At 40.1% G+C, this 26,506-nt stretch overlaps 1 protein-coding gene across 1 annotated transcript; it reads right to left on the bottom strand.

The window, feature by feature from the left end:
* Positions 1–14,338: 14,338 nt before the first annotated feature.
* Positions 14,339–25,941, bottom strand: LOC106400249 (metacaspase-8-like). The gene is made up of 2 exons (XM_013840624.3): positions 25,345–25,941; positions 14,339–17,095 (listed from the first exon to the last, which is right to left on the bottom strand). The coding sequence occupies exons 1-2, from the start codon at positions 25,688–25,690 to the stop codon at positions 16,377–16,379; spliced, it is 1,065 nt and encodes a 354-aa protein (XP_013696078.1). The 5' UTR covers positions 25,691–25,941; the 3' UTR covers positions 14,339–16,376.
* Between the last annotated feature and the right edge of the window lie 565 nt (positions 25,942–26,506).

Below are 26,506 nucleotides of genomic sequence, written 5' to 3'. Positions count from 1 at the left end.
TGAATCTAATCTGTCAGACTAGACGATAGGAAAAAGGCTACCGCTGAATCAGGAAGCTAGTGTTCATTATCAACTTGTGCCTAGAGCTTAACTAGAAGCATCGATCGATATTGTCTTCTGACAATCGATCGATCTTGCGAAAGGTGTATCGATCGATGTCCCTATAGGACCATCGATCGACACTTTCTTGTGGTCAATAAACGACAGTTGAGATCCAAGATCTAGTTAGTTAACCAGTGAAACATTGCAATTGCTGATCACTGTGTTAAGGGGTTGAGTTCTAACATATCATGCAAGCAACTGAAAGGCATCTATGAGATTATAATCTCCAACACCTGAATAGAAACCCTGCATCTAATATCTTTCCAATAAGTTACACCCCCAATCATCTTGTTAGTCGAGCAATAGACTTAGAATTAATAATCATCTAGATTTAATAGGTTCCCTAACTCCTTGTGGATTCGATCCCTAAATACTACAATTGAACCTCTTATTTGAGAGAGTAATTCACTCCTTAGGGTAATTTGAGTGGTATCAGAGCTGTATGTGACATGAACACCAACAGATTGTGTGTGACACTGATAGATCCAGATGTCCACTATGACCCAGTTCGAGGTGTGAGACAACAGGTCAACCTCGTGGAGCTTGGAAATGATATTGGTTACATTGCAGCATGCCATTGTGGAGCAGAGTACGAAACATAGTACTCAAAATCGATCGATACTCACATGCGTCATAGATCGATTCCAATGAGTCACCGACGACCGATGAACATTATCACATTACCAGATCAGTGTTATCCAGACTTTGCCTTTCAACAACCCAACAACAAAGTACGAGATGACTATTCAATAGGCAGTTGGGAAGACAGTGGATTTCATGAAAGTTTTGCAGTAGAGACTGTAACTCCTTCACCCAATGAGGATCCTAAAAAGGAGTATGATGAGGATTACAGGAAGGAAAGAGCTATAGAGACTGCTATGCAGGATGACAGATATTCAAGCCATTCCTTCAACAACACGTCCGCACCATCGATCCACAGAGTCTACTCAGCTTCGGTTGATACCCACCCTCATCCAGCAAAAAGATCTTATGCATCGATCGATAACATACCTCGTACATAGATCGATATTAAAGCCGCCGCCCCAGAAAAGGAAAAAGGTAATATTCCAATTCCAAGTAGGTTTACCAATACCTATATAAGCTGTTTTGCACCCCAGATTACTTCTCACAACACCAAAGCAGAAAAGATGAATGCTCCCACAAATCAATCAGAAGGAACATCCAGAAAGAGCATTCAACCCAGAAACCCTAATTCTTTATCTACTAAGAAGAATATGAGTATTGATTACAATTTTCTAACTCCTGATGAATTTGGTATTTTCAGGGACTCAGATGGCCATGCAAAAGCTATGGATGGAAGGATTCTACAAGTATCCAGAGAGGACATAGCAGATATTCTTCAGTTGGCCAATGGACCAGACAACTTGTTTATGCAGCAACGCAACATTCTAGATTACCTAGCTGTTCCAGACGAATATCCAAGGGCCAACAAACCAGGAATTTGTTCACACCAATCGTGCACACCAATTGGCCAAGCATCGATCGACAAAGTTGCTTCTACATCGTTCGACAGGGTAACACCAACGTCGCTCGATACGGCACCTTGACCATCGATCGACAGACGTTACGAATTTGGACATCGCGCTTATGACATCTATGGAGCCAGAAAGTTCAAATGGGGACAGGAGGACGAATATGGAGTCTACAAAGATGAGTTTGGATATGCAAGGAGCGTAGCTGGTGAGATGATCCCTGTTACCAAGGACAACATCAGAAAGATTCTGGAGAGAGCATCCCTATTTGAAGAGAGTCACTTATGCCTCCCAGAACATGCCACTTCCTTCACACCTACAAGACTGGCACCAGAGATCTACACCAAAGATGAGATCAATGAGAAGCTGAATGGTATTTGTGGAGCTCAGGAAAAGGTAGGAGATGAACTCAAGACATTGGTAGATGACACCTATCAGCCTTTGGACAGAGGTTACAATGAGCTTTTCAGAAGTATGGCAGAGAGGAGGACAGAGATTGAGAGTATGCAGAACAACCTTGAGAAGGAAGCTACAACATCACCATCGATCGACGCCAACAAAGCTACATCGATCGACGTCAAGCCACAGACATCCAAAATTCCTGCAAAACCGGAAAGTTTAGCAGAGAAGAAGGATGAATGGGAGATCGCATACATCAACACGAGGATAAACGACGTATACAACCCTCTCAACAACAACGTGGACTGGTTAAGCACGAGAATTGATCTGCTACAGCAAGATTTGGACACCATTCGCAAGAAGGATCCACAACCGGCCACATCGATCGATATCTGCACCATCACATCGATCGACGGCAAATTCGCAGCCATGGAAGATAGGTTAAAATCTTATGAGGATATGCACTACCGTTTCACCTCACCTATCATGTGATACTTGGACACCTTGTCTACACAGATGATGAATGTCCAGAGGGACATTGGTAAGCTTAATGATCAACATGATTTTCAGGAAGCAGGTTCAACATCGATCGATAGGTTCCGCATGACATCGCTCGACCTCAAGAAACCTACAGAACATCTTCCCTACACAGCAGCACAAGTTGATCAGATCATATCAAATCTTTACACAGCTATAGACAACATGGAGGAACGATTTGAGAAGCGATGAGATGACATCTATTTTCCATTCGACGTCAAACTCAGTGGACTAGATAGCCAAGCAGGGTGGTTACATAAGGAAGTCAAAGCCATTCAGAGGCAACTCGCATCTCAACACCATCTATCAGCATCGATCGACAGAGCACGCTCCAAATCGATCGACAGTACTGCACCAGCTACGATCGATAGACACTTGGTCGCATCGATCGATACCACGTCTACACCAGACGATGCGCATATGATAGAAAACAAAATTGAGTCAATGCATGAGGAACTTAACGAACTATCAGCATATGCCTACGACAAGATAGGATGGCATCAGTTCAGCATTGAGGACATCCAAGAAAGGCTACAAAACATCTCAAATGCAATACAGAAGATGGATGAGAGATGGACCAGAAACGATGAGGCCACAAGAAGTTTCATTGCAGCTTGGTCCAGAATGTGCAGAGATGAGGTGGATGCTTGTTTCCCAACAAGTAGTTGTCTTTCCACCAACTATCCACATACCTGCACAGTCAAGCTAAATGACTATAACAAAGCACTGAGTGGGAGGCAACCCACTATTAGGTAATTTTAATTGGTTTTCTTAGTTACTAGTATTTACTTTCGTTTTTTTTTCAGATTTATTGCAAGACCCAAGTAGGATGACTACCAACATATCGACTGTGGACGAGACGTCGACATCAATCGACTTACACTCATATACGACGATCGATGCATACCGATGCACATCGATCGATTCCCAGTCCAGTCAGGTTTATCTTCCTAACTTGTTACATTTGTACTTATGATTTATTTCCACCTTAACTCCGACTGTGTTACACTGGGACAGTGTTATTTAAGTCTGAGGGGAGGTTTACTGATATAATTTATTCTGATTCTTATAAAAGTATTTTAATAAAATTATGCTTTGCTATGTGAAAGGGACTATGAACTTATGTATACTTGAATGTCTAACCACTCTTTAGCATCATTCTAGATTTACTGATTGCAGATAGTACTAAAGATGCTAAAGTGGATCAACCTGTCAACTATACACACTTGCCTTGATTGTTTGAAGGAACCAAAAATGACCTCCAACACTTAACCTGACATAATCGCTTGTCTTGGGGCTTGGTATACATGGGTTTGGATTCTTCAGACAAGTCTGGAAGGTAACGCCTTGCGTAGATTCATTTATCACAATTTTCTCTCTCTATTTCGACCCTATAGTAGTTAGTTATATTATAAAAAAAAGATCCGAAATATATTACTTAATTAAGACTTAGGACCTAGTTAGGAGGAATCTAAACAGGACTTGGTGGCTAAAACCATTAAGGCTTGATTCATAAAGATTCCAATAAAAAGAATTCGAACGGGACTTGGAGGCGGCAATCTTCAAGGCTCGCTTCACAAAGAATTCTTGGATATAGGTCAAAAAGAAGTGAACAGGGCTTGGTGGCAACAACCATTAAGTCTTGATTCTTGGAAGCATGTCCAATCTTGGTCACTGATCCTGCAATGGAAGCAGACTTTGACTCAAACGAGAAATTAGAGAGAGAGAAATTAGGAACTAACTTTTACCTGCAGTTCCATATACTTGTCTGAAATTTCTTGTATCCTGTGATCGATACTCCCAAGGTCAAGCATGCACTTTTATATTTATGCTAAGAAATGAGGTTAGTAGAGGGGAATGTCAGACAGGATTTGCTGAGTTGTAGACTAGTTGAATTTGGTTGCTAAGCTAGGATATTGCATAATGTGCTTTTATGATTAGGATTTTTTAGATGTTGTTTGCGAAATTGTAGAGCAAAGTTAGATGTGGTGCATGAGCTTCTTAGGAAGCAGGTCTGCTCAGCTAAAGGAGAAGAAACTGTAGACATGGAAGGAGAAGAAGATGTAAACTACATTGGAGGTACTAGATTTCAGAGGTCTGGAAACCAGGGTGGAAACATAAACTTCTATGGCAATGGTCAGAGGAGTAATGATATACCATGGATTTTACCCGTTTTCACCCATGGTATATGAGTATTTTACTATCTATATACTATATATTCTATCCTATTAGGTATGTTTTCAGGTTCAGAAGTATCTTGGAGTAAAGTGATGATTATGGAGCATTTAGGAGCTTAAATGAGTATTCATCCGAGCTGACCATTAGAGGTCGATACGAAGAAGTAACAATCGATCGATGCACATCTAATGACGTCGACCGATACGGAAGAGAAACCTCGACGATTGAAGATTATTATCGATCGATGTACATCCTGTACCATCGAACAGTGTATCGATCGATATCCCTATAGGACCATCGATCGACACTTTCTTGTGGTCAATAAACGATAGTTGAGATCCAAGATCTAGTTAGTTAACCAGTGAAATATTGTCATCGCTGATCACTGTGTCTAAGGGGTTGAGCTCTAATTTATCATGCATGCAACTGATAGGCATCTATAGGATCATAATCTCCAACACCTGAATAGAAACCCTACGTCTAATACCTTTCCAATAAGTTACACCCCCAATCATCTTGTTAGTCGAGCAATAGACTTGCTCAATTAGGATTGCTATTTACATTTAAACCATAAAACAAACAAACACTTAGAATTAATAAATTACTAGATTTAATAGGTTCCCTAGCTCCTTGTGGTTTCGATCCCTAAACTACAATTGAACCTCTTATTTGAGAGAGTAATTCACTCCTTAGGGTAATTTGAGTGGTATCAAGTAACCAGAGTTCACAGTTCCAGAAACCTTTTGAGCAACAACAGCAGAGGCTATGGAAACTCATTCTACCAGAATCCACCACCACAGACTCAGGAAAGCAAGATTGAAGCAATGCGTGACAGAGTTCTGGAAAGACAGCAACAACTCACTATGGATTTCAATGGGAAAATAGATTCCGCCTACAACAGTCTGAACACAAGAATTGAGACCTTAGGGACTCAGGTGAGGAAGCTTGAAATGCAAGTGGTTCAGACTGGAGACACTGTAAAGAGGCAAGAAGCCTTGGCTAGAGAGGCAAGAGTTGAGAAAGCCAAACACCACGTAAATGCCATCATAGATGATGATTTCTTGCAAGTGGTAAAGGATGAGAAGCTTGGAGAAGGAGACTTCGAAGTTGAAAGCTCCATGAGTTTCGGCGGATCACATTGGTGTCGACCGATGTCAATGGATACACATCGCTCGACAGACCATATCGAAAATCGATCAACAGATTACTCTAAACATCGATCGACGTCATATGCTGAATCGACTGCAGAGTGTGGTGCAGTTCGAATCATGACTCATGACGAATTCGAAGAAAAACATCCTCACCCACCCTCCCCTTTCTACGTCAAAATCGATAGACCGCATGAGCCAGCAATCGACCGACAGAGAGAGACCGATATCGATCGACCCCCCCCCCCCCCCTCACCTCCCATCGATCGACAGGCACATCTCACCTAAACCTTTAGCAAATCCACCAGAACCTACAACCAACCCTTCAGACACTACACCAGAGGCTATGCAAGTTGATGAGGCAACTGAAGGAAGAAGGTTAAGGAAAAGGATGGAGAAGATTCCTAAGAACCTTAAGAGGGAAGCTAATGAGAAGGAGATGGATGGTTTCACTAAGAGAGTCCTCATAATCCCAGTGGAGAAACCTTTTGATGAAGTTTATTTCACACACCGGTTCTGGATGTTCTTCAGAGAGACTAAGGAAACTGAGGAGGACATTAGGAGAATGTTTCATCATATCAGGGAAAGGATGAAACTACGGATCACATTAAAGAAGAAGAGTGATCCTGGGAAGTTTGCAATACCATGTGTGGTGAAGGGTATTGAATTTCCCCATGCACTTTGTGACACATGAGAATCAGTCAGCATACTACCTAAGGTTATGGCAGACCAGCTGGGTCTGAAAATAGACTGTGGGAACCGAAATTCGCACTGTCGATTTACGTTTAAATTAGGAAACTAAGAAAACCCTAATTTCCCAGAGGTCCCGGATCTCTACGAGAGCCAACGGCAAGTGACCAAATATATGCGGAAATCATGAAAAGATAACAAATGAGTTTAGAGAAAACAGTAGATCTTATTACGAGTCCGCATGAGAGCGTTACAATCATCACAAGAGATCATAAAAGCTTTGGCCGCAAAGGCTGTCAACGAGTTACCTAGTTCTAGCGGCCTAAAAGCTCAAACCTAGTTGACTCGTAGCTCGATAACAAAAGACGAAGAAAATACAGAAAAGGTTTTTGATTGATTTCGGACTGAACCTTATGAAAGGCTGCCTACGCACCCCTTTCGAGGATCAAACAGAACGTAGTTCAAGAGTGAACCAAGAGATCGAACTGCTTGTGCACGTTCGTCTGGTAATCGGGTGCCAGTCATGGAAACAGAGCATGTCGACAATAATGCCTCAGAGTTTCTAAGTGCCGAGAGTTCTGAGTCTAAAAAGTTGTGCCTCATGCCTCTCGCCTTGAACTCCTTATATACTCGCTACTAGGTCGGTTTACGCTTTTCTCCTTCTGCCCTTAAGCCGTCATAGCCTAAAAATGGAGATATTCCATTTTTCCGATCTTCGTAACTATCATCAAAATTTCGTATTTATCTGCGGAAACTTGACATTTATCTTTCTTTGCGAACCAAGCGTAAACCGTCCCACGGTTTACGGGCTGCTGGTTAAGAAATCGTAAGGTGGGCTTCTAGTCATGCCTTGGGTCCCTTTGGGCCGTCTTTCGACTTGAAGCGTTTATTACGAATTCTTTTGATAAAAATAAACTTTCCGCGGTTTTTATCGTAAAGTTTGATTGATGACTTCGAATGGTGGAAAACATGAAATGGGTTCGCTACGGTCTTCGGGAGACAGCATCGAAGGGTAGACGAGAATGCATGGATTCGTGTCGTATCAACGTTTCGGAAGAGCTCGGTCGCTACGTAGCGACCGAACGGAACGCACGCTAGTTTGCTACGTAACTACCGAGCGGGACGGACGCTCGGTCGCTACGTAGCGACCGAACTTGGCTCGAGCTCGGTTGCTACGTTGGCTCAAGTTCGGTCGCTACGTTGGCTCAAGTTCGGTCGCTACGTAGCGACCGAGCGGAACAAGTGCTCGGTCGCTACGTAGCGACCGAGCTTGGCTCGAGCTCGGTCGCTATGTAGCGACCGTGCGACCTTTTTCGGGCTTTTCTCCGATGTCTCGTGTTTCTTCCTCAGGGGTCTTCGTAAGAATAAATCTTTTCCGAAGATTTATTTTCCGTAAAAACGTTCATGCCGATTTTTACGGACTTTCAGACATTGATTCCGTCGTGACCGATTTTGACCCCAACAGTTAGCCCCCCAGCTTGTTAGAACCATGAGCTTCTAGCGTGAGGTTCTAGCGAGTGGCTTGGCAAGTTAGGCAAGTTAGGTGAGTTAGGCGGAATTTATGGTCAAAAAGGTCTGTGGTAAGTGGTCTTCTCGCTCTTCTAAAAGTAGAACGCGATAAGATTGGGGCTGCGCCTTATGACGGCTGCCTACGTACCCTTGTTGAAGGGATCAAGCCTTTCGTAGTTCGTCTTGGAGTTAAGGTTTGTATGACTAGTTTTCCAGCGAGACCTTTACGGTCTGGTTTTTATGTAGAGGTTATCAGGCGTGTTGCTGCCGATGACATTTTATATGGGTGTAAAAGAAAGACCACGAGTTGTCATCTTGTAATCTAACTCTGTGTGAACTGATATATCCATGATGTGTTTCGAGAGTTTTCTGCAGTGTGTAAACTTGCAGGATTTCTGAAGACGCTCGAATATTGGCAAAGAGACAAATTTTGGGATCTCGTATCAAGGTTTTTGATACTATGCCTAGAGATGTTAGAGACCAGTGTGCTGGTTTTAGAGGGTGCGATGACTAATTCGACTTACGTATCCCGTTTCAGTTTCATCCTGATTCCATACCGATTTAAAGTCCGCGATAGGTTCTCGGCTTATACGACTTGTATGGTTGGAACCGAGCATCTCTCCAAGGACAATTTTTAAGCCTCCTGGAAGTGCTGACCAAAAATTTTGGGTTTCTTTTATAGCGCTATTATCCTTGTGTCGGATGTACGAGAGTCATCTCTACGAGATGGCTAAGTCTATTTAGGACGTTAAGAGTTTGTTGTGATCAGCAAAAAACTTAATAGTTAAAATTACCGTTTCGAGTCTTCGCGAAGGATATGTTTTGAGAAGATGTTAGTGCGTATGACTGTCTGGTCTTCCAAGAAAGTGTTTTTATCGACTTCCAAGAAAGTGTTTTTATCGAGGAAGGAAATTTCGTCGAAGAACGAATCTTCAGGCGTCTGCGACGTCTCGCGATGCTGAAGATTTGTTATTCTTTCGTATGCCGCGTTTCGTGCTTGAAATGTTCGCGGGCTTGAAGATGTTTCGTGATGTTGCAAGGGATTAGTATTAGCCCTGCGTTTGGGAAACATTCTGGTTTGACTACGGATGTTCGCAGCCAGAATTGTTGTTCCTGTTTGGATTTGATTTGCGATCGAGGAGTTAGGACCAAGGGGTCGCTTAAATTTGTCCCCGGAAAGAGGCATCCTCCTATACCGTGCTTTGTGTGGTGTTGGCCTTCCGAGATTTCTTTCGTGTCTATTTGAGGATGTTCCGTATAGCTATAGGAGCTCTGTTACGAGTTTTCCTTACATGCCACATTTTACGAGTAAAACACAGCGGGCTTAAAGTGAATCGTAGTATATGGAACTTGGTCAATTTTTGACAAGTGGAACCTTTCCGTTAACTGTTTGGTTGTTAGGACTGAGTTTTGTTATGACGAATTTACCGTATGATTCCCGTTTTTGGGTGGTACGATAATTGTTTGTGTAATCGTTACTTGGCCTTTCAAGACAAATTCCGGATTACCGTTTAGCCGTCAAGTTATTGGAGCGGTGGTCGCTCAATTGTTTTGGCTTTGCATGAAGGCTGTGCTCAGCTTTATAGCCAAGGACGTTGTTGCCAAAGGATTAGACCATGACACTTTCATGTTGTCAATAAGGTCAAGTCGGTTAGAATCGTCCTTAACGGGGATGCTGTAACCTAGTTCGGCTTCGAAGGAAAGGCGTAATTGAGCAAGTGACGAATGGCGTTTATCGAGATTGATAGGCCGAGTATGCCCATGGTGGGAGAAAACGTTTTTCCACTTTAGCCTTAATTTATATGATGAAAGTTTCATATAATGTTTCCTTTATTCCTATGGAAGTTGTTTCCTTTGTTTCCGAGGGAGATAAAGCCTAAGAAGCTCGATACAGAGCCCGTGCGGAGTCAGTTGCGGGGTGATTTCCTGCTCGGACGTGACCAAGCGGAATGAGAGCGGATGCCATTGAGTCACGGGGCTAAAGAATGAGAACTTTCAGATCGTGGTGCGAGGAAGTAAAGTTTACATTGGTCGTCCAATGCCGGATCATACAGCTTGGTTTTTTGCTATAAGGAAAGTACTTTTTCGTAAAACCTGTTACGTTTACTTTCGAAAGTTACTTCGTATGACATGATCTGATTATACGAAGGATTTTTTGCGTAAGTAACGGGCGACCGGTTTTTACGAATTTATTAAATTGACGCGACATATGGAGATGTCAAAATAACGATGTTTCCGCAGATTTTTAAGAAACGTTTTCGCTTTTGTTTTTATTCTTCGGTGAAAGTTTCTCTGAGTCACTCATGGAGTTTTACCAAAGGTTATTTCACCGAGATCTAGTCGCAAAACGTTTTTGCAGGTTTCTTGAATGAATCAGTTAAACAGCGATAGACTTAGTCGACGAGCGGGGAGGACGTGTTCTCTTTGTCGTTTTTTCTGTTACTTTTGTTCTTGATTTTGCTTTGTCACAAATGTTTTTGATGTTTTTCCGTGAGTCGGTTGGTTCAATGGAAAATGAGAGTGATGCTTTGATGCCTGAAGATTTCTCGTATAATGATTCTTATACGAAAATCGTTTTATCAAATCGGAAAAGATCTTTATGACTTCAGCAAATCATCGACTTTCATTCTGAAGTTTGGCAGAGGTTTTCTAAACGAATGATTACGATGATAGATGCTGTATAGTCTTTGAGAATTTTTCCAACATGGTTTGGATCAGTTCCTAGCGTTTAGACGAATCTCAGATTGTCGTTTGCTTTTAGGATGATCTTGACGAGACATCGCATTGTATGAATATTTTTCCGCATATTTCTCCGAGAGTTTGCTTTGTCGAAAGCGTTTTCTTGATCTTGATGAGACATCGCATTGTTTGAATATGGTTTTGAATTATGGGAGTATACGAGTATAGTATACGCACCTACTCCGTCCCTTTTTTCTCGAGGAATAGAATGATCGACAGTCCGAGTCGGTTTGAAGATGACGCTTGGACTGTGATTTGGTTGTTTCCAGGTTGAAGACTTGGAATATGTCGGTTCCGAGAGACGACGTTCATGTCTCTAGTTTTTTCTCTCCTTAGGAAGCGAGCTTGATATGCGTGGCGATCATTTCTCGATTTTCGGAGAGTTTAGATCGATTTGCAAGATCTGGACGAACAGTTATGGACAATATATCGAGACAGGAAAAATCACTTAAGACTTAGTTCGCTAGACTATCCACCTAGGTTTTACGTTCCCTAAAGTTCTATGGCAGTCTCAAAGGCATTTTTATTTCTTAGTAATTTCCTACGAAAACTCCAAGTCTGATTTCAAAAATTTCAAGTCGCAAATACCTTAGTTCTCTCGAAGATGCTGTTTTGTCTCTTCTCAGTTTTGCTTGCTCATTTCCCCTTCCTTTTCTTGTGTATGTTCGCCTTTCTCGATATTGGTGTTTATCCTTTGAAACTTGACATTTATCTTCCGAACTTGACTGATACGAAGTCAATAAAAAGGTTCAACGTAATCGTATAGTTGAGGCGGCTAAGGTGTTAATTTAACTGTTGCCGTATTATACGATTAATCTGAATCCACGCGAGAAAACTAGTCTTTGCGGTTTTTTTTATGGTAAAGTTTCAATGGTAACTCCAAACGAGACGAAACAAGAGACGTTTCGATCGAGATTTGAAGGAGAACACAAAGATGGAGGTAAGGGCGAGTAGGAGCAAACGAAGGAGTTTAGACGAGTCTTACTTGTTTTCGTCGTAAAATCTCAACGGAAACTCCGATTGAGACGAAACGAAAATCGTTTCGATCGGGATTCAAAAGAGACACAAAGGAGGAGCTTTTTGAGGCCTGACAGGTTGCTATGTAGCGAGCTGGAGGTCTGACAGGTCGCTATGTAGCGAGTAGAAGTAAGCCAAGAAGAGTCCTACTTGTTTTCGACATAAAATCTCAACGGAAACTCCGATTGAGACGAAACGAAAAGCGTTTCGATGAGGATTCAAAATAGAAAGCAAAGGAGGACTTTTCTGAGGCCTGACAGGTTGCTATGTAGCGAGTGGAGGTCTGACAGGTCGCTACATAGCGAGTAAAAGCAAGCCAAGAAGAGTCCTATTTGTTTTCGTCGTAAAATCTCAAAGGAAACTCCGATTGAGACGAAACGAAAAGCGTTACGATGAGGATTCAAAATAGAACGCAAAGTAGGACCCTTTTTAGGCCTGACAGGTTGCTACGTAGCGACCGAGCTGTGTGCGTGCTCGGTCGCTACGTATCGACCGAGCTTGGCTTGAGCTTGGTCGCTACGTAGCAACCGAGCCGTGTGCTTGCTCGGTCACTACGTAGCGACCGAGCTGTGTAATCGATTTGTTGTGCTTCCTTTTTCCGCGATTAACCTAGGGGTTTTCAGCGGTTTTTGGGAGAACAGGTTTTACCCTTCGAAATGTTTTCGGAAAACGTGTTTTGGTAAAACCCTTACTCATTGAGATTTCTTTTGTTTGGTAATGAGCCAAACTTACGGGGTTTGATAAGATTTATCGTTTCCCTCTATGTTTAAAAAGAGAAATCGCGAGCTCGTTTCATTGCACTTCCTGTGGCGAAAAGTCGCAGCAAGGTTTTCGATTTTCTCAAGAACTGTGGCTTTTGCATAGGCGTTGGCAATAGGCGCAGTGGCGGCTGGAGTTTAGACGATCGGTTTACGCTTTTCCCCTTCTGCCATTAAGCCGTCATAGCATAAAAATGGAGATATTCCATTTTTTCCGATCTTCGTAATTATCTTCAAAATTTCGTATTTATCCGCGGAAACTTGACATTTATCTTTCCTTGCGAACCAAGCGTAAATCGTCATGCGGCTTACAGGCTGTTGGTTAAGAAATCATAAGTTGGGCCTCGAGTCATGTCCTAGGTCCCTTTGGGCCGTCTTCCGACTCGAAGTGTTTATTATGGCTTCTTTCGATAAAGAACGAATTTTCTGCGGTTTTTACGGTAAAGTTTGATCGATAACTTAGAATGGCGGGGAATCGTGAAATGGGTTAGCTACGGTCTTCGAGAGATAGCATCGAAGGGTAGACGAGAACGCATGGACTAATGTCGTATCGACGTTTCGGAAGAGCTCGGTCGCTACGTAGCGATCGATCTTCGGTTCGAGCTTGGTCGCTACGTAGCAACCGAGCTTTGGCTCGAGCTCGGTCGCTATGTAGCGACCGAGATTTGGCTCGAGCTCGGTCGCTACGTAGCGACCGAGCTTTGGCTCGAGCTCGGCCGCTACGTAGCGACCGAGCTTTGGCTCGAGCTCGGTCGCTACGATGCGACCAATCTCCTGCTCGAGCTCGGTCGCTACGTAGCGACCGAGCGGAACATGCGTTCGGTTGCTGCTTAGCGACCCTCTTCGAGCTCTTGTCCGATGACTCGCATTTTTTCCGCAAAGGTTTTCGTAAAGAAGAATCTATTTCGAAGAAGTATTTGTCGAAGAATGTTTTTACGTTTTCTTCTTCGGGGATTTTGACGTTAACTTCGTTACAACCGTTTTCAACCCCAACAGCGACCGAGCTTCGGTGATAGCTTGGTTGCTACGTAGCGACCAGCTTTTGCGCTGGTTGCTACGCGGCAACCTTGTTCGCATCTTTCTCCGATTTTTCGTGAATGTGTTTTATCCGCAAGATTCTTCGTAAAAATAAATCTTTTTCTAAGATTTATTTTTCGTAAAAACGTTCATGCCGATTTTTACGGACTTTTAGACATTTATTCCGTCGTGACCGATTTTGACCCCAACACTTGTTACATTGAGTACTTATGATTTATTTCCACCATAACTTCGACTGTTTTACATTCGAGCTGACCATTAGAGGTCGATACGAAGAAGAAGCAATCAATCGATGTACATCCTGTACCATCGATCGATGTCGAGACGCAGAGCGCACGACTTGGTTCCAGCCGACTTTAAACCTAAGGCTTCACCAAATTACAAGATTACCCCTGACGAGTTTTTAACCTAATAGTTATATACTTGCCTAAGTGTTAGGAGGCAAGGAGAGCTTTAGCCACCATTGTATTCTTACATTCAGAAGAGAGAGAGAGAGAATTATAGGAGAGAAAATCATAGAGAGATTTGTGATTGGAACTCCATTGATTCATCTATTCTATTCTATGCAGTTTTTATCTATATTTTGTGTCATGAATTGCTTAGCTATGTCTGAGTAGTTTACTTGTTAGATTCAGGGTTCAAATAGGTTAGGGGGATTAGCCCCAACTATAGAATTGCTTAGTTGTGATTCATTGATTGATTGTTCTTAATGCTTGTTCTAGCCTTGCTAACTAGAATATTGAACCTAGGAATTTGCATCACTACAAGAAAACACGCCGAATTCCGACGGAGATTCTGACGGACCTCAATGTCGTCGGACGTTTGTGACGGATTACTAACCAATTTCCGACGAAAATCAAAAATTTGAAGTCGTCGAAATTCAGTCGGCCATAGCCCGCTGGATGTACTAGCCAAACACTGAGAAGTGGAAGGTCTAGACATCTCTGTCTTCTGAAGATGATAGAGTTCATTGTGAACGTGCCCCTTTCCAATTACTTGGTCTGTCTTTAAGTCTTGAAATTCAACCTCATCTGGTCTGAAAACAACCTGACAACTCAGATCAACAGTAGCTTTTCTCACAGATAGCAAGTTTGATGTAAACTGAGGCATATACAAGGCAGTAGATTCCCTATCAAACAACCTCAGGTTCCCTATCCCTTCTATATTAATCTTATCACCATTTGCTATTTGAACATTCCCTGAGGCAGGCTGGACATCACTAATCAAGTTCCTATCACTAATCATGTGATGGCTTGCTCCTGAATCTATAATGATAGGTTTAGGGTCAAGAGAGTGTGTACCAGCCTTCTTTGATGAGATAAAGGCTAAGGGAATGTAGGTCACTCATGGTTGCTGGACCATCAGTGTTGGCTCCATGTTCCTTCTTCATTTGAACCACCAATGACAGATGAATACATGGTTCGACCTTGAATCGATGGATGCTCAAACTCCTTGATTACATTTCTGGCTTGATTCAAGTCACTTCTTCTTGGCATATTGCGCTTCTTATGTTGTTCCTTAGCCTTTTTGCACTCTGGAAACAACACCATGTTGGAGTTCTTCCTCATGAAGAGATATGGACCAGTGGACAATAGATTGCTCCTACTGATTTTGAGATAAACTGGACTTTGATGAAGCTTTTCCTGATATGGCTGAAGCTTTCTTGAGTTCTAGAGAATAGGGTACTCTTCTATCTTGAGTTCTGGTGAGGTTTGATTTGCTGGGAGTTTATCTAACTAACAAGAAATGGGTTTAAACTGCAACTTGACACAAGTTTCACATGAGATGGAACTATTAAAGAAACCAAAGTAATAAGAAAATACAAGCAGCCATGCATTGTGTATAACATGTAGTACTAGATTACATATCAGTAATCTGAATTTTTCCCTATATATCTATACACAATGAAAAAAGTTCAGTTATTAGCCTAGCAACGCCTCAAACAAAAAATCTGAGTTTCTGACATTCATTTATATGCGCACATAAATTCCTATCGAGAGAACACATAGACGGATTGATCAATTACAACAAAGAAAGGTGGAAAATTAAAAAAAAAAACATTCCAGAAAACTATGTATGATCACAAAGCACAAATTTATCGATCAGCCGATAACAAAATATGAAATATAACCAGAAAATGAAAAAAAAAAATCATCTATTAATATTTGGGGACAGAAAATCATAGATCACATTTTGGACACTTTGAACTGATTTTGGCAGCAGAAGCCTCAGGGGATCTACCGCCCAAACTAATTGAGGACATTGCAGAGAAGCTCATTACGAAGAAACTATATAATATTTGGCTAGAAGAAAAACTATCTCGATGAACTTTCAAAAGTAATTTAATGTTTTTAATATGTTTTTGATGGTTTTGAATTTGAGTTTTCGGATGTCCGCAAAAGTAGTGTAACCGAATTACTGAACGCGTGGATCCCTCCCAATACCATAAGATATAATCGATCGAGCCAGTCCTATTTACACGTGCAGTGTTATTTACAACAACTACCATTTACATATAATCTCAATTCTGATCTCACGACTCACAAAGTCAATATTCACAAATCTATTCGCCAAACAGGACACTTATTCATATCCCAAATAAAAAATATATAACATTTCAATTACATTTTTAAATCACACAAAAGTAAATTCTACCATAAAAATGTGTCTAAAGAATTCCATGTGTGTAGATAAACGATTTATTAACATGACGGTCATGACAATACAAACCTGGCCGTTGACTAAAATTCTGTCTCTTGAGAATCTCTCTAGCTCTCAAAATCATCTCCTTGTTTGCTACTCAAAATCATCTCCATGTTTGCTATCTCTTTTCTCGTCCCCGACAATATTGTCTGAATCGCGTCACTGAATGCTCCATACGCTTTTCCAGTTCTTGTCACGTAAACATCCTCTGATCTTTGATCCGTTTGACATCCACTTAACAAAATACCGTTGTTCGGAAGCTTGCTTTTAACTTCAGATCTTGCACCATTTGCATTAACCTCGCGCTTTCCCAAAAACATACTTATCAATCCTCTGTGACCATTTCTTTTCATTGAATTGGAGAGCATCACATTCGGACTCGAGTCTTCTCTAAATACTTTAACAAGTGTCTCTCTGATTTTCTCATGATTGATATCGGTTTGACCCGTTTGTTCCTTGAGAAGACTTATATAGCTATTTAGAGGTAGATATCTTGTTTTTATATCGACCGTCTCACCGTCCTCTAACTCTGTCTCTCTAGTGAAACTATCGTGGCCACCTCCACTCTCTCTATGAGGATCGTTCGAGATTCCACAAGTCGTTAGAAAACTCCTCACAATGCTAGCTAAGAAGTTAAGGACGCCAGATTTAGGCTTATTCACGTGGCTCTCCCTGATCTGTTCCTTTGCTTCCTCTATGAGACCACCACTATGACAAGAGGCCGAGATTATCGTCAAGAGACATCCTTCTTTTACTTCTGCCACCATGTCTCTAAACTCATTGTCTACAACCACACATTTTTGGCAAGAAGGTGATTATTATAAAACCCTCTCAGACACATGTATATTTATATGTTACAAGTACGAAGATTCAAGACGTGTATCAAGAAGATTGCTTACATACACTACAGAAAACAGCGGTATTCTGACGGACATTCCGACGGAAAATGAAATCCTCGGAATATCCCGAGGAATTTCCGAGGAAACACAAAATTTGGTTTCCTCGGAATTTCCTCGGAATATGCCGAAGGAATTCCGAGGAAATATCAATCCGTCGGAATATTCTTATGGAATACCGAGGAAAAATGTATTTCTCGGAAAAAACCGATGAATTCCGAGGATATATTATAGCCGTTAGAGAGCCGTTGGAGAGCCGTTGGGGGATTTTAAAAATTCCGAGGAAATTCCGACGAACTAGCCGTTGGCGTCGGATTTCCGTCGGAATTTCCTCGGTCTGTCGGCAGGATTTCAACTATAAATACAAGCACCCCTCTTCCTCTTCATTCACTCCATATCTTCATCCTCCCTCTTACTCTCTTTGCACACGAATTTGATTCATAAAAAACATGTCTTCTTCAAATTATTTTCGTTCTTGGATCGATCGACCTCATTTGGATCCGAACACGAGATTGCTTACGGAAGAATACCAACGAGGTATAACCGAATTCATGGGGTTAGTTCACCGACAACCGGAAGCAAAAACAGGTATGTTAAGATGTCCTTGCTTTAATTGTAAAAATAGAAAGGTTATTAAAGAGTGGGATGTTTGGACTCATCTATATTTGAGTGGGTTTACACGAAGTTACAAAATTTGGTATCATCATGGGGAAACTGATTACGAACATGGTAGTACTAGCGAACCTCAGCCAGCGGTTAGATTAGAAGAACCAATTAGAACGGATGTAGATTATGGTGTAGGTACTGAGCAGATGGTAAATGATCATTTTAGAGGGGGAGATTTACCCAATGCAGAAGCTAGGAGATTTTATGATATGTTGGATGCTGGAAAGCAACCATTGTACGAAGTTGCAGAGATGGTCATTCAGCTTTATCATCTGCTACAAGATTGATGGGCATTAAAACAGATTATAATTTGGCTGAAGACTGTGTGGATGCGATTGCTGATTTTGTAAAAGGTATTCTACCCGAGGATAATGTAGCTCCTGGTTCATACTACGAGGTTCAGAAACTCGTAGCTGGTCTTGGTTTATCGTATCAGGTAATAGATGTATGCAGCGACAACTGCATGATTTATTGGAGGGCGGATGAACAGCGGGTTACATGCAAATTTTGTGGGAAGCCTCGTTATAAAGATACGAGTGGAAGAGTTCCAGTGCCATATAAAAGGATGTGGTATTTGCCTTTGACGGAAAGGTTGCAGAGGTTGTATCTGTCTGAACGCACAGCGCAACCAATGAGATGGCATGCGGAGCACTCAACAGATGGTGAGATCAGACATCCTGCAGATGCAAAAGCGTGGAAGCATTTCCAATCAAAGTATCCCGACTTTGTGTATGAGAGAAGAAATGTATACCTTGGATTATGTACTGATGGTTTCAGCCCGTTTGGCAAGAGTGGAAGACAGTATTCTCTATGGCCAGTCATTCTTACACCATACAACCTACCCCCAAACTTGTGCTTGCAACGAGAGTTTTTGTTTCTCTCGATTCTCGTTCCCGGACCAGAGCATCCTAAGAGATCACTTGATGTGTTTCTTCAGCCACTAATATATGAGTTGCAACAACTATGGGCTCAAGGTGCTGAAACATACGATGTTTCGTGTAAAGAAAACTTTCAAATGCGGGCAGTACTAATGTGGACAATAAGTGATTTTCCAGCATATGGTATGTTATCTGGATGGACAACGCATGGAAGGCTATCATGTCCATATTGTCAAGATAACACTGATGATTTCCAACTAAAACACGAAAGGAAAACGTGTTGGTTTGACTGTCACAGGAGATTCCTACCACCTGATCATCCATATCGTAGGAGTAGGAATTTGTTTACGAAGAATAAGAGGGTGTTTGACAGTCCACCTCCGGAAATTTGTGGGAAAGATTTGAAGACACAACTAAGAGATTTTGGTGCAGAAAGGACGCCAGACGTCGGTGGACATGAGCGTTTTCCGGTAGATGCTGTTGGAGACCTACATAACTGGCACAAAAAAATATTTTCTGGGATCTGCCATACTGGGAGGATCATCTGCTAAGGCATAATTTTGATGTCATGCATATTGAGAAGAACTTTTTGACAATCTCATGAACACGATCCTTAATGTTCAAGGTAAAACAAAGGATAATTTGAAGTCAAGACTTGATTTAGTCGATATATGTGCTCATTCAGAACTTCATGTTGATGAGAATGGTAGGGCTCTTTTTCCCATATACCGACTTGATGCAGAGGGAAAAGATGCGTTCTTTGATTGGATTTCAAACGATGTGGAATTTCCAGACGGTTACGCATCTAATTTGCGTAACTGTATCGACAAAAAGGAATGAAAGTTTATTGGCTTGAAAAGCCACGATTGCCATGTAATGATGCAGCGCCTCCTTCTGTTTGCCTTCAAGGAACTATTACCACGAAATGTTCATGAAGCAATTGCAGGGATAAGTGGTTTCTTCCGCGATTTATGCACGAGATCAGTGACTCTTGAAGGTATTGAAAATTTGAAGACTAACATAGCTGTGATTCAGTGCAACCTTGAGAAGATATTTCCTCCCTCATTTTTTGATGTTATGGAGCATCTTGTTATTCACCTAGCAAGAGAATTGGAACTTGGTGGTCCTGTGCAGTATAGATGGATGTATCTGTATGAGCGGTATATGTTCCATTTGAAAAGATGGTGAAAAATTTAAGTAGGGTGGAAGGTTCTATAGTCGCACAGATGATCAATGAAGAAACTTCAAACTTTGCCGAGTACTACTTTCCAGCAGAAGTTCAGACCAAAAACAGAAGACCTGCTCGGCATGATGATAGAGGCGAACGGGCAACATATCATGTTACGGTTCCAGACATTTTCACAGACGTTGGACGACTTAGCAGAAAACCAAAGGACCGTCGACTTACTGAGCAGGAGCGCAGTAATTTGCAAACATATTTGCTCACCAACTGCGAAGATGTTCTTCAATATGAGAGGTAAATAAATTAACTTACAAATTTTTATTTTTACAAGTTGAAATTTAAATCTTAATTTATTACATTATTGTCATCATATGTACAGGATTTTCATGGCAGAAAAGCGGTTCGAATATAGATACGCCACAGAGGACGAACTAGAAGAAATGAAGCAGAGAGAATTTGCTGGATGGATGTTTACTTATGTGAGTGCTTTAAACAAATTAAAATATCATTTATCACATATTTATACTAATTCACATTTATTGATATAACATATATATGTGCTATTAATAGGTGTCTGCTGGTTTGGCCAGAGGTGAAACATTTGACGATTGGATATGCGAGATGGTCGTTGGACCAAACTTTGTTGTGAAGTCATATCCGAGATTTTGTACTCGAGGATATGCATTCACAACTCAGAAGAGGAGACGTTCGAGTACGACTTATGATGCTGTCGTTTGTTCTGCATCAGGAGATGATGTATACTTCAGACACATATATGAGATTTTGAAATCAAGTATTTGGGCATGGTTGGATTGCGCTGTACTATTTTCTATTGTGATTGGCACGACAACACTCTAGATCGAGGTGTGAGAAAAGATGCATTTGGTGTTACATCAGTAAATTCGAGGTGAAAGCTGCAATATTATGATCATTGCATTCTTCCTTCTCAGGCCGATCAGGTAATTAAATGTTAATTATTCAGAATGATTCATCATCATGTGTATTAATTTATAATTTTACTAATAATTTTTTAAATGTTACAGGTTTGTTATATCAAGTACCCCCGGGTAAGGAACAGAGATGATCCATGGGTTACTGTTACAAGACTCAACCCGAGAGGCCGAGTTCAGGGAAGTTCTGAGCTGGAAGACCCACTACAACCAAGCACATCCGGCAACTTAAGTGCAGCAGAAGATATAGCTGGAGTTGGCCTTGTAGTCGATTTAACCGACTTCGGAGAAGAAGCCGTCGTTCACGTAGAGGATGAACCAGTGATTGGAGAGTTTCACCAAGATCCAGATTCAGATTCATCTGGTGATGATGACTCAGAAACAGACTAGCATCGATTTTTTTTTGATGACTCAGAAACAGACTAGCATCGACTTTTTTTTTAATAGAAATACCGAGGAAATTCCGAGGGAAGATAGGTTTTCCTCGGAATTTTCTCGGAATAGACCTTGTCGATTTAGGGATTTGATTATAGAGTCTTTTTCCTCAGAATTTCTTCGGAATATTCAGACGGAATTCCGAGGAAGATAAGGGTTTCCTCGAAATTCCCTCGGAATATTCTGAGGAAATTCCGAGGAACTAGGGGTTTTTAACCGAAAACAACGTTTTGCGGATTGAATAACACGTATATAACCTTCATTAAGTGTTTTAACCAGATTATGAAGTCAAACTTGGTGTTTTACCCAATAACAAACACTTTTACGATTGCATGAACGAAAACCACACAACATAAGAGAAACACTTATACACTTTAATAAACGGTAAAAGGAATACTTACAATTATTTTTGAAATTTTGTTATTTCATGGTTTATGATCATCTATACAAAGAATCCTCAATGGTATGCATTGTAATTGTATAAGAAACGAAATACGGCAAAAAAAATCGATGTTTTGAAACCCCAAACCCTTTTTCCTCGGAATTTCCTCAGAATATTCCGACGGAATTCCGAGGAAGATAAGGGTTTCCTCAGAATTCCCTTGGAATATTCCGAGGAAATTCCGAGGAACTAGAGGTTTTTCACCGGGTAAACCAAGCCGCCAAATATTTCGCGAAAATTGAATTAATGATTTCCGAGGAAATTCCTACGGAAATATTTAATTAGTCCGAGGAAATTCCGACGGACATTTTCCGTCGGATGCCTCATTTTATTAGGTCGAACCAGATCTTCTTCCCCATTTCTCTCTTCCTCTCTCCGCCGAAGCCGAAGCTCTCCTTATTCTCTCTCGCGATTTCCGGCGAACACTCTCTTCTCTCTCGCGATTTCCGCCCTAATCCTCCTCAATTTCAGTCACTGATCATGTATGAACCATATCTCACTCTCTTAGGTTAGATTTGTTAGGTTTTTAAGTAGATTTGATGATTTTGGAATGATATTTATAGATTTTTGTTAGGGTGAATGGTAGGATTGTGTAAAATCGAGTTTGATTATGGTATTCACTTGATTTGGAATTTTTTTTTTAGTTTTTATTAATTTTGTGGTTATAAAAATCTAATTGATAATTATGTATATATAATATGAAAACGTTTTTTGTATATAAAATCTATTTTTTGCATTATAAAATCATTTAAATATTTATTAAACATTTTTAATATCTATAAAGCTTTTTTGTGATTAAAAACTATTATTTGGGATTTTTTAAAAAAACAATATATATATATATATATATATATAATATAAATTTCTATATTTATTTAACATTTTTAATATTATTAAAACTATTTTTTGTAATTATTAAACTATTTTTTATTTATTAAAACTATTTTTTGTTATTATTAAACATTTTTAATATTATTAAAACAATTTTTTGTAATTATTAAACTATTTTTATTTATTAAAACTATTTTTTGTAATTATTAAACTATTTTTATTTATTAAAACTGTTTTTTGTAATTATTAAACTATTTTTTATTTATTAAGACTATTTTTTTGTAATTATTAAACTATTTTTTATTTATTAAAACTATTTTTTGTAAAACTATTTATTTATTTATGATTAAAAACTATTTTTTAAATATGTTTTTTGTATTTATTAAAATTATTAGAAATAATTTTTAAATATGTTTTTTTTAATTTATAGGTCTAATGATGATCAGACCCGGTCTCGACAGCGTCGTGGTCGTGGTGGTACGGGAAGCCAGTCTCGGGATTCCAGCCAGATTCAGGATTCCGCTTCGCCCCACAGCTCCTACCATACATCTCCCTCTCCATTTCCCGCTTCTGCTCCTCTCGCTCCCGATGCTGCACCCGCTCCTGCTCCTCCGGGTCCTGATGAGTGTTGCGGAGTTGGTTCGACAGTCCGGTCGTGACCATCTTCCCTATCTCACTCCGTATCCACATGGACGGGGTCAAACATGGTAATTAAACGTATTTTTTTTCATTAAAATTTGATTCATTATTAATAATTTGTTCTTTTTATTAGGTTCAACCGATCCGGAAACGGGATCAGCGCATGGATCAACCGTATGATGTACTCGGCCCTCGACAAGGGACATCTGACTTTCACTGACTTCCCTACCGAGAAGCAGCATCTGTGGTTTCGTCAGTTTGCGGTAAGTATTCTAATTTTGTACTTATATTTTTAATCTTTAATATAAATTTTCTACTAATTGTGTTTTTTTTCAGCAAGAATTCAACTGGAATTCCGATGATACGTTCTTTATCTATCACCACTTCGTCCATAAAGTTATGGACAACTATGGGAAGCAGATCCACGAGTGGAAGAGGAAGTGGGAAATCAACAAGGTTGTTTTTATTTTATTAAACATTTTTTTTAATTTATTAAACTATTTTTTTATTTATTAAACTATTTTCTTTTTTTATTATTAAAAGGTCCCAAAGTCGATGAACAACACGGTCTGGACGGAGTTGTGTGTCATTGGGATAAGGAAGAGACGAAAGAAACTTCTTCCACCAACTCCACCAACTGCAGGAGCGACCGTAAAGGGAAGGGGGTCTTCAAGCATAACTTGGGTGCTCAATCTATTGCCACTCTGGGGGATCGCATGGTAAGTTCAGCCGCTTTTTCTTCAATTATTTAAGTTTTGAAATTTTATTTTTTGTGCATTTCTTCTAATTTCTAATGTTTGTTTAATTTATGTTTTTTTCAAGGCGGAAGAAAATGATGGCGAGCAGGTTGATGATCTTGCCCTAATGAAGAGGGCGTATACCAACAAGAAGACCGGTCAGATTGATGACGGTCTTGTGAGGGAAGTGGTCACCCTGGTCCAAACTCAGGTGCAAGACGAAGTGTCTCAGCTTCAAACCGAGGATGACGATTCGACGGCTTCGACCAACTTGTCCCGGTTTCGAATCAACGAAATCGTTGAATCGGTAAGTTCTTTTTTTAAAGTTCAATTCATTTATTTCTTGATTTTTATTTTATCATCTTTTTATATTATTTAAATTTGGCTATTTTCTATTTCAGTCGGTTCCAAAGAAGAAGGGGCGTTTGGTCGGTTTGGGTCGTCGCACCCGGTCGGTTCCTCCTTCTTCTGCACCACCGCCCTTTGTTGATCCAGAAGTACTTACGGCTCAGTTGAAGGACAAGGATGATCGCATATCTTTGTTGGAGACCCAGATGGCGGCTCAACAGGCGGGCTATGAGGCACAGAAGAGGCTGAACCAGCAAATGATGAAGATGATGTAGAGGATGTACCCGAACGAGGTGTTCCCAAACGTGCAAGACCCGTAGTTTTTTTTTTTTCAAAAACTCGGAATGTTTTATTTTTATTTGTACAACTTTGAATATTATCTAATATGTATTCAATTTTAATTTTAATTTTATATTTTCGAATTTAAATTTCAAAAATTTTAATTTTTTTTAAAAAAATAATTTTTTTTGAAATTCCGAGGAAAGAACCCTCGAAAATTTTCGACGAACATTTCCTCGGAATAAGTCGTCGGAATATACCGAGTGACTCCTTCCTCGGAATTTTCCGAGGGCTTCGTTCCTCGGAAATTCCCGATGAAAATTCCGAGGAACATTTCGTCGGAACTTCCGAGGATTGGACCATTGGAAAGTCCATCGAAATATCCCGAGGAAGTTCTCCCACGGTATATTCCGAGGACCTTTCCGACGAACTGGTGGTCCTCGGAGTTTCCTCGGAAATTCATTTCCTCGGAATTCCGTCGGAAATTTCCGAGGGATTTCCGAGGAAAAATGAATTTCCGATGAGTTATTTCCGAGGACTTGTTTCGTCGGTATGTCGTCGGAATAACGTTATTCCGACGACATACCGACGATTTTTTCCCTCGGTATGTCGCTGTTTTCTTGTAGTGATATACGTAACGTATGCGTCAAGTTTCGATAGCAGAGTACTCTGCTTTATAAAACAGAGTATTCTATCTCATAAAACGTGAAATAAACACATAAAATGGAACCCTTAAAAAGTGCACGTACCCATGATCAGATTCAGATCGCAAGGAGTGATGCACTCGTCATAATTTGTAGCGTCGAACAACCCTTGCTCTGTTGGGAGTCTCGTGCCATGTCCACTGTAATGAAACACCAAAACATCACCGGACTCCCCTTCAGCGATGAGTTTCTTGAGAGCCTCGCGGATGTTCTTGCCGGTGGGATTGACGCTGGATTTGTCCGTGTCGATCAGCACTCTTATGTCCTTGTTAGAAAATCTGTAACGGTCGATAAGGCATTTCTGCATCCGACGGACGTCGTTGACGCAGCCACCTAGCTCGACGGCGGTTCCAGGGTAGGTGATTCCGATCAAAAGCGCTTTCTTTGCCATTGACGAATCAATTAACAACTTAACTTTGTTTTGGTCTTACGGGGAGAAAGAGTCTCCGCTTGTTTTGTTTCTTTCTTTCTAATAGTTGAATTAATTCAGTTTATTAATAAACGAATGATTTAGCATTTAATTAATGACCAATGGTCCAATAAAGACTTGCATTCTTGTCTGTTATCTTGTCTTTTCCTGTTTGAAGGAAACTTTGTTTATAATTCCGAGGTGTTTCTTTAATGTCACATATACATATAAACATGTTTAATATATATATATATTTAATTTTTTTTAAATAGTAGAAATTTTTGAAAGATTTAATAATACAAATTGTATATTTATACAAAATAATAATATTTCAAAATTTGAAATGTTATATATGAATATATTTATTTTATAGATGATGTATTAGGTATTACCATATTTAAAAAAGTTTACCAGAAAGAAATATCAATATTAAATGTAATATATTAATTATTATCATATTCTAATAAGTTTACAAAAAATATAAATCAACATTAAATGAAATTATCCATACTATATTTTTTCGGAAGTCATGTCATCAATTTCAGTAGTCATGTCATAATTGTTTTGTGAAATTGATTGTAGAGAGGACATGTGGCAAAATCGCTTCGCAAATATTGTACAGGGGATTGCGTACAAAATTGACGACTAGCGCAACACATTTGTTAGTAACTTAATATTTTTAGTTTATGGTAAACTTTGATTTTTGGACTAATTAATTTTCATATTGACTAACAATATACGGATCATTAGTCTCTCTAAGTCAAATCAAAAAGCGTCATAACAATTTTTCTATCTTTG

The sequence above is a fragment of the Brassica napus genome, chromosome C5 (genome assembly GCF_020379485.1).
Source record: "Brassica napus cultivar Da-Ae chromosome C5, Da-Ae, whole genome shotgun sequence".
Lineage (NCBI taxonomy): Eukaryota > Viridiplantae > Streptophyta > Magnoliopsida > Brassicales > Brassicaceae > Brassica > Brassica napus.
This window is presented reverse-complemented; position numbering and strand designations above follow the sequence as displayed.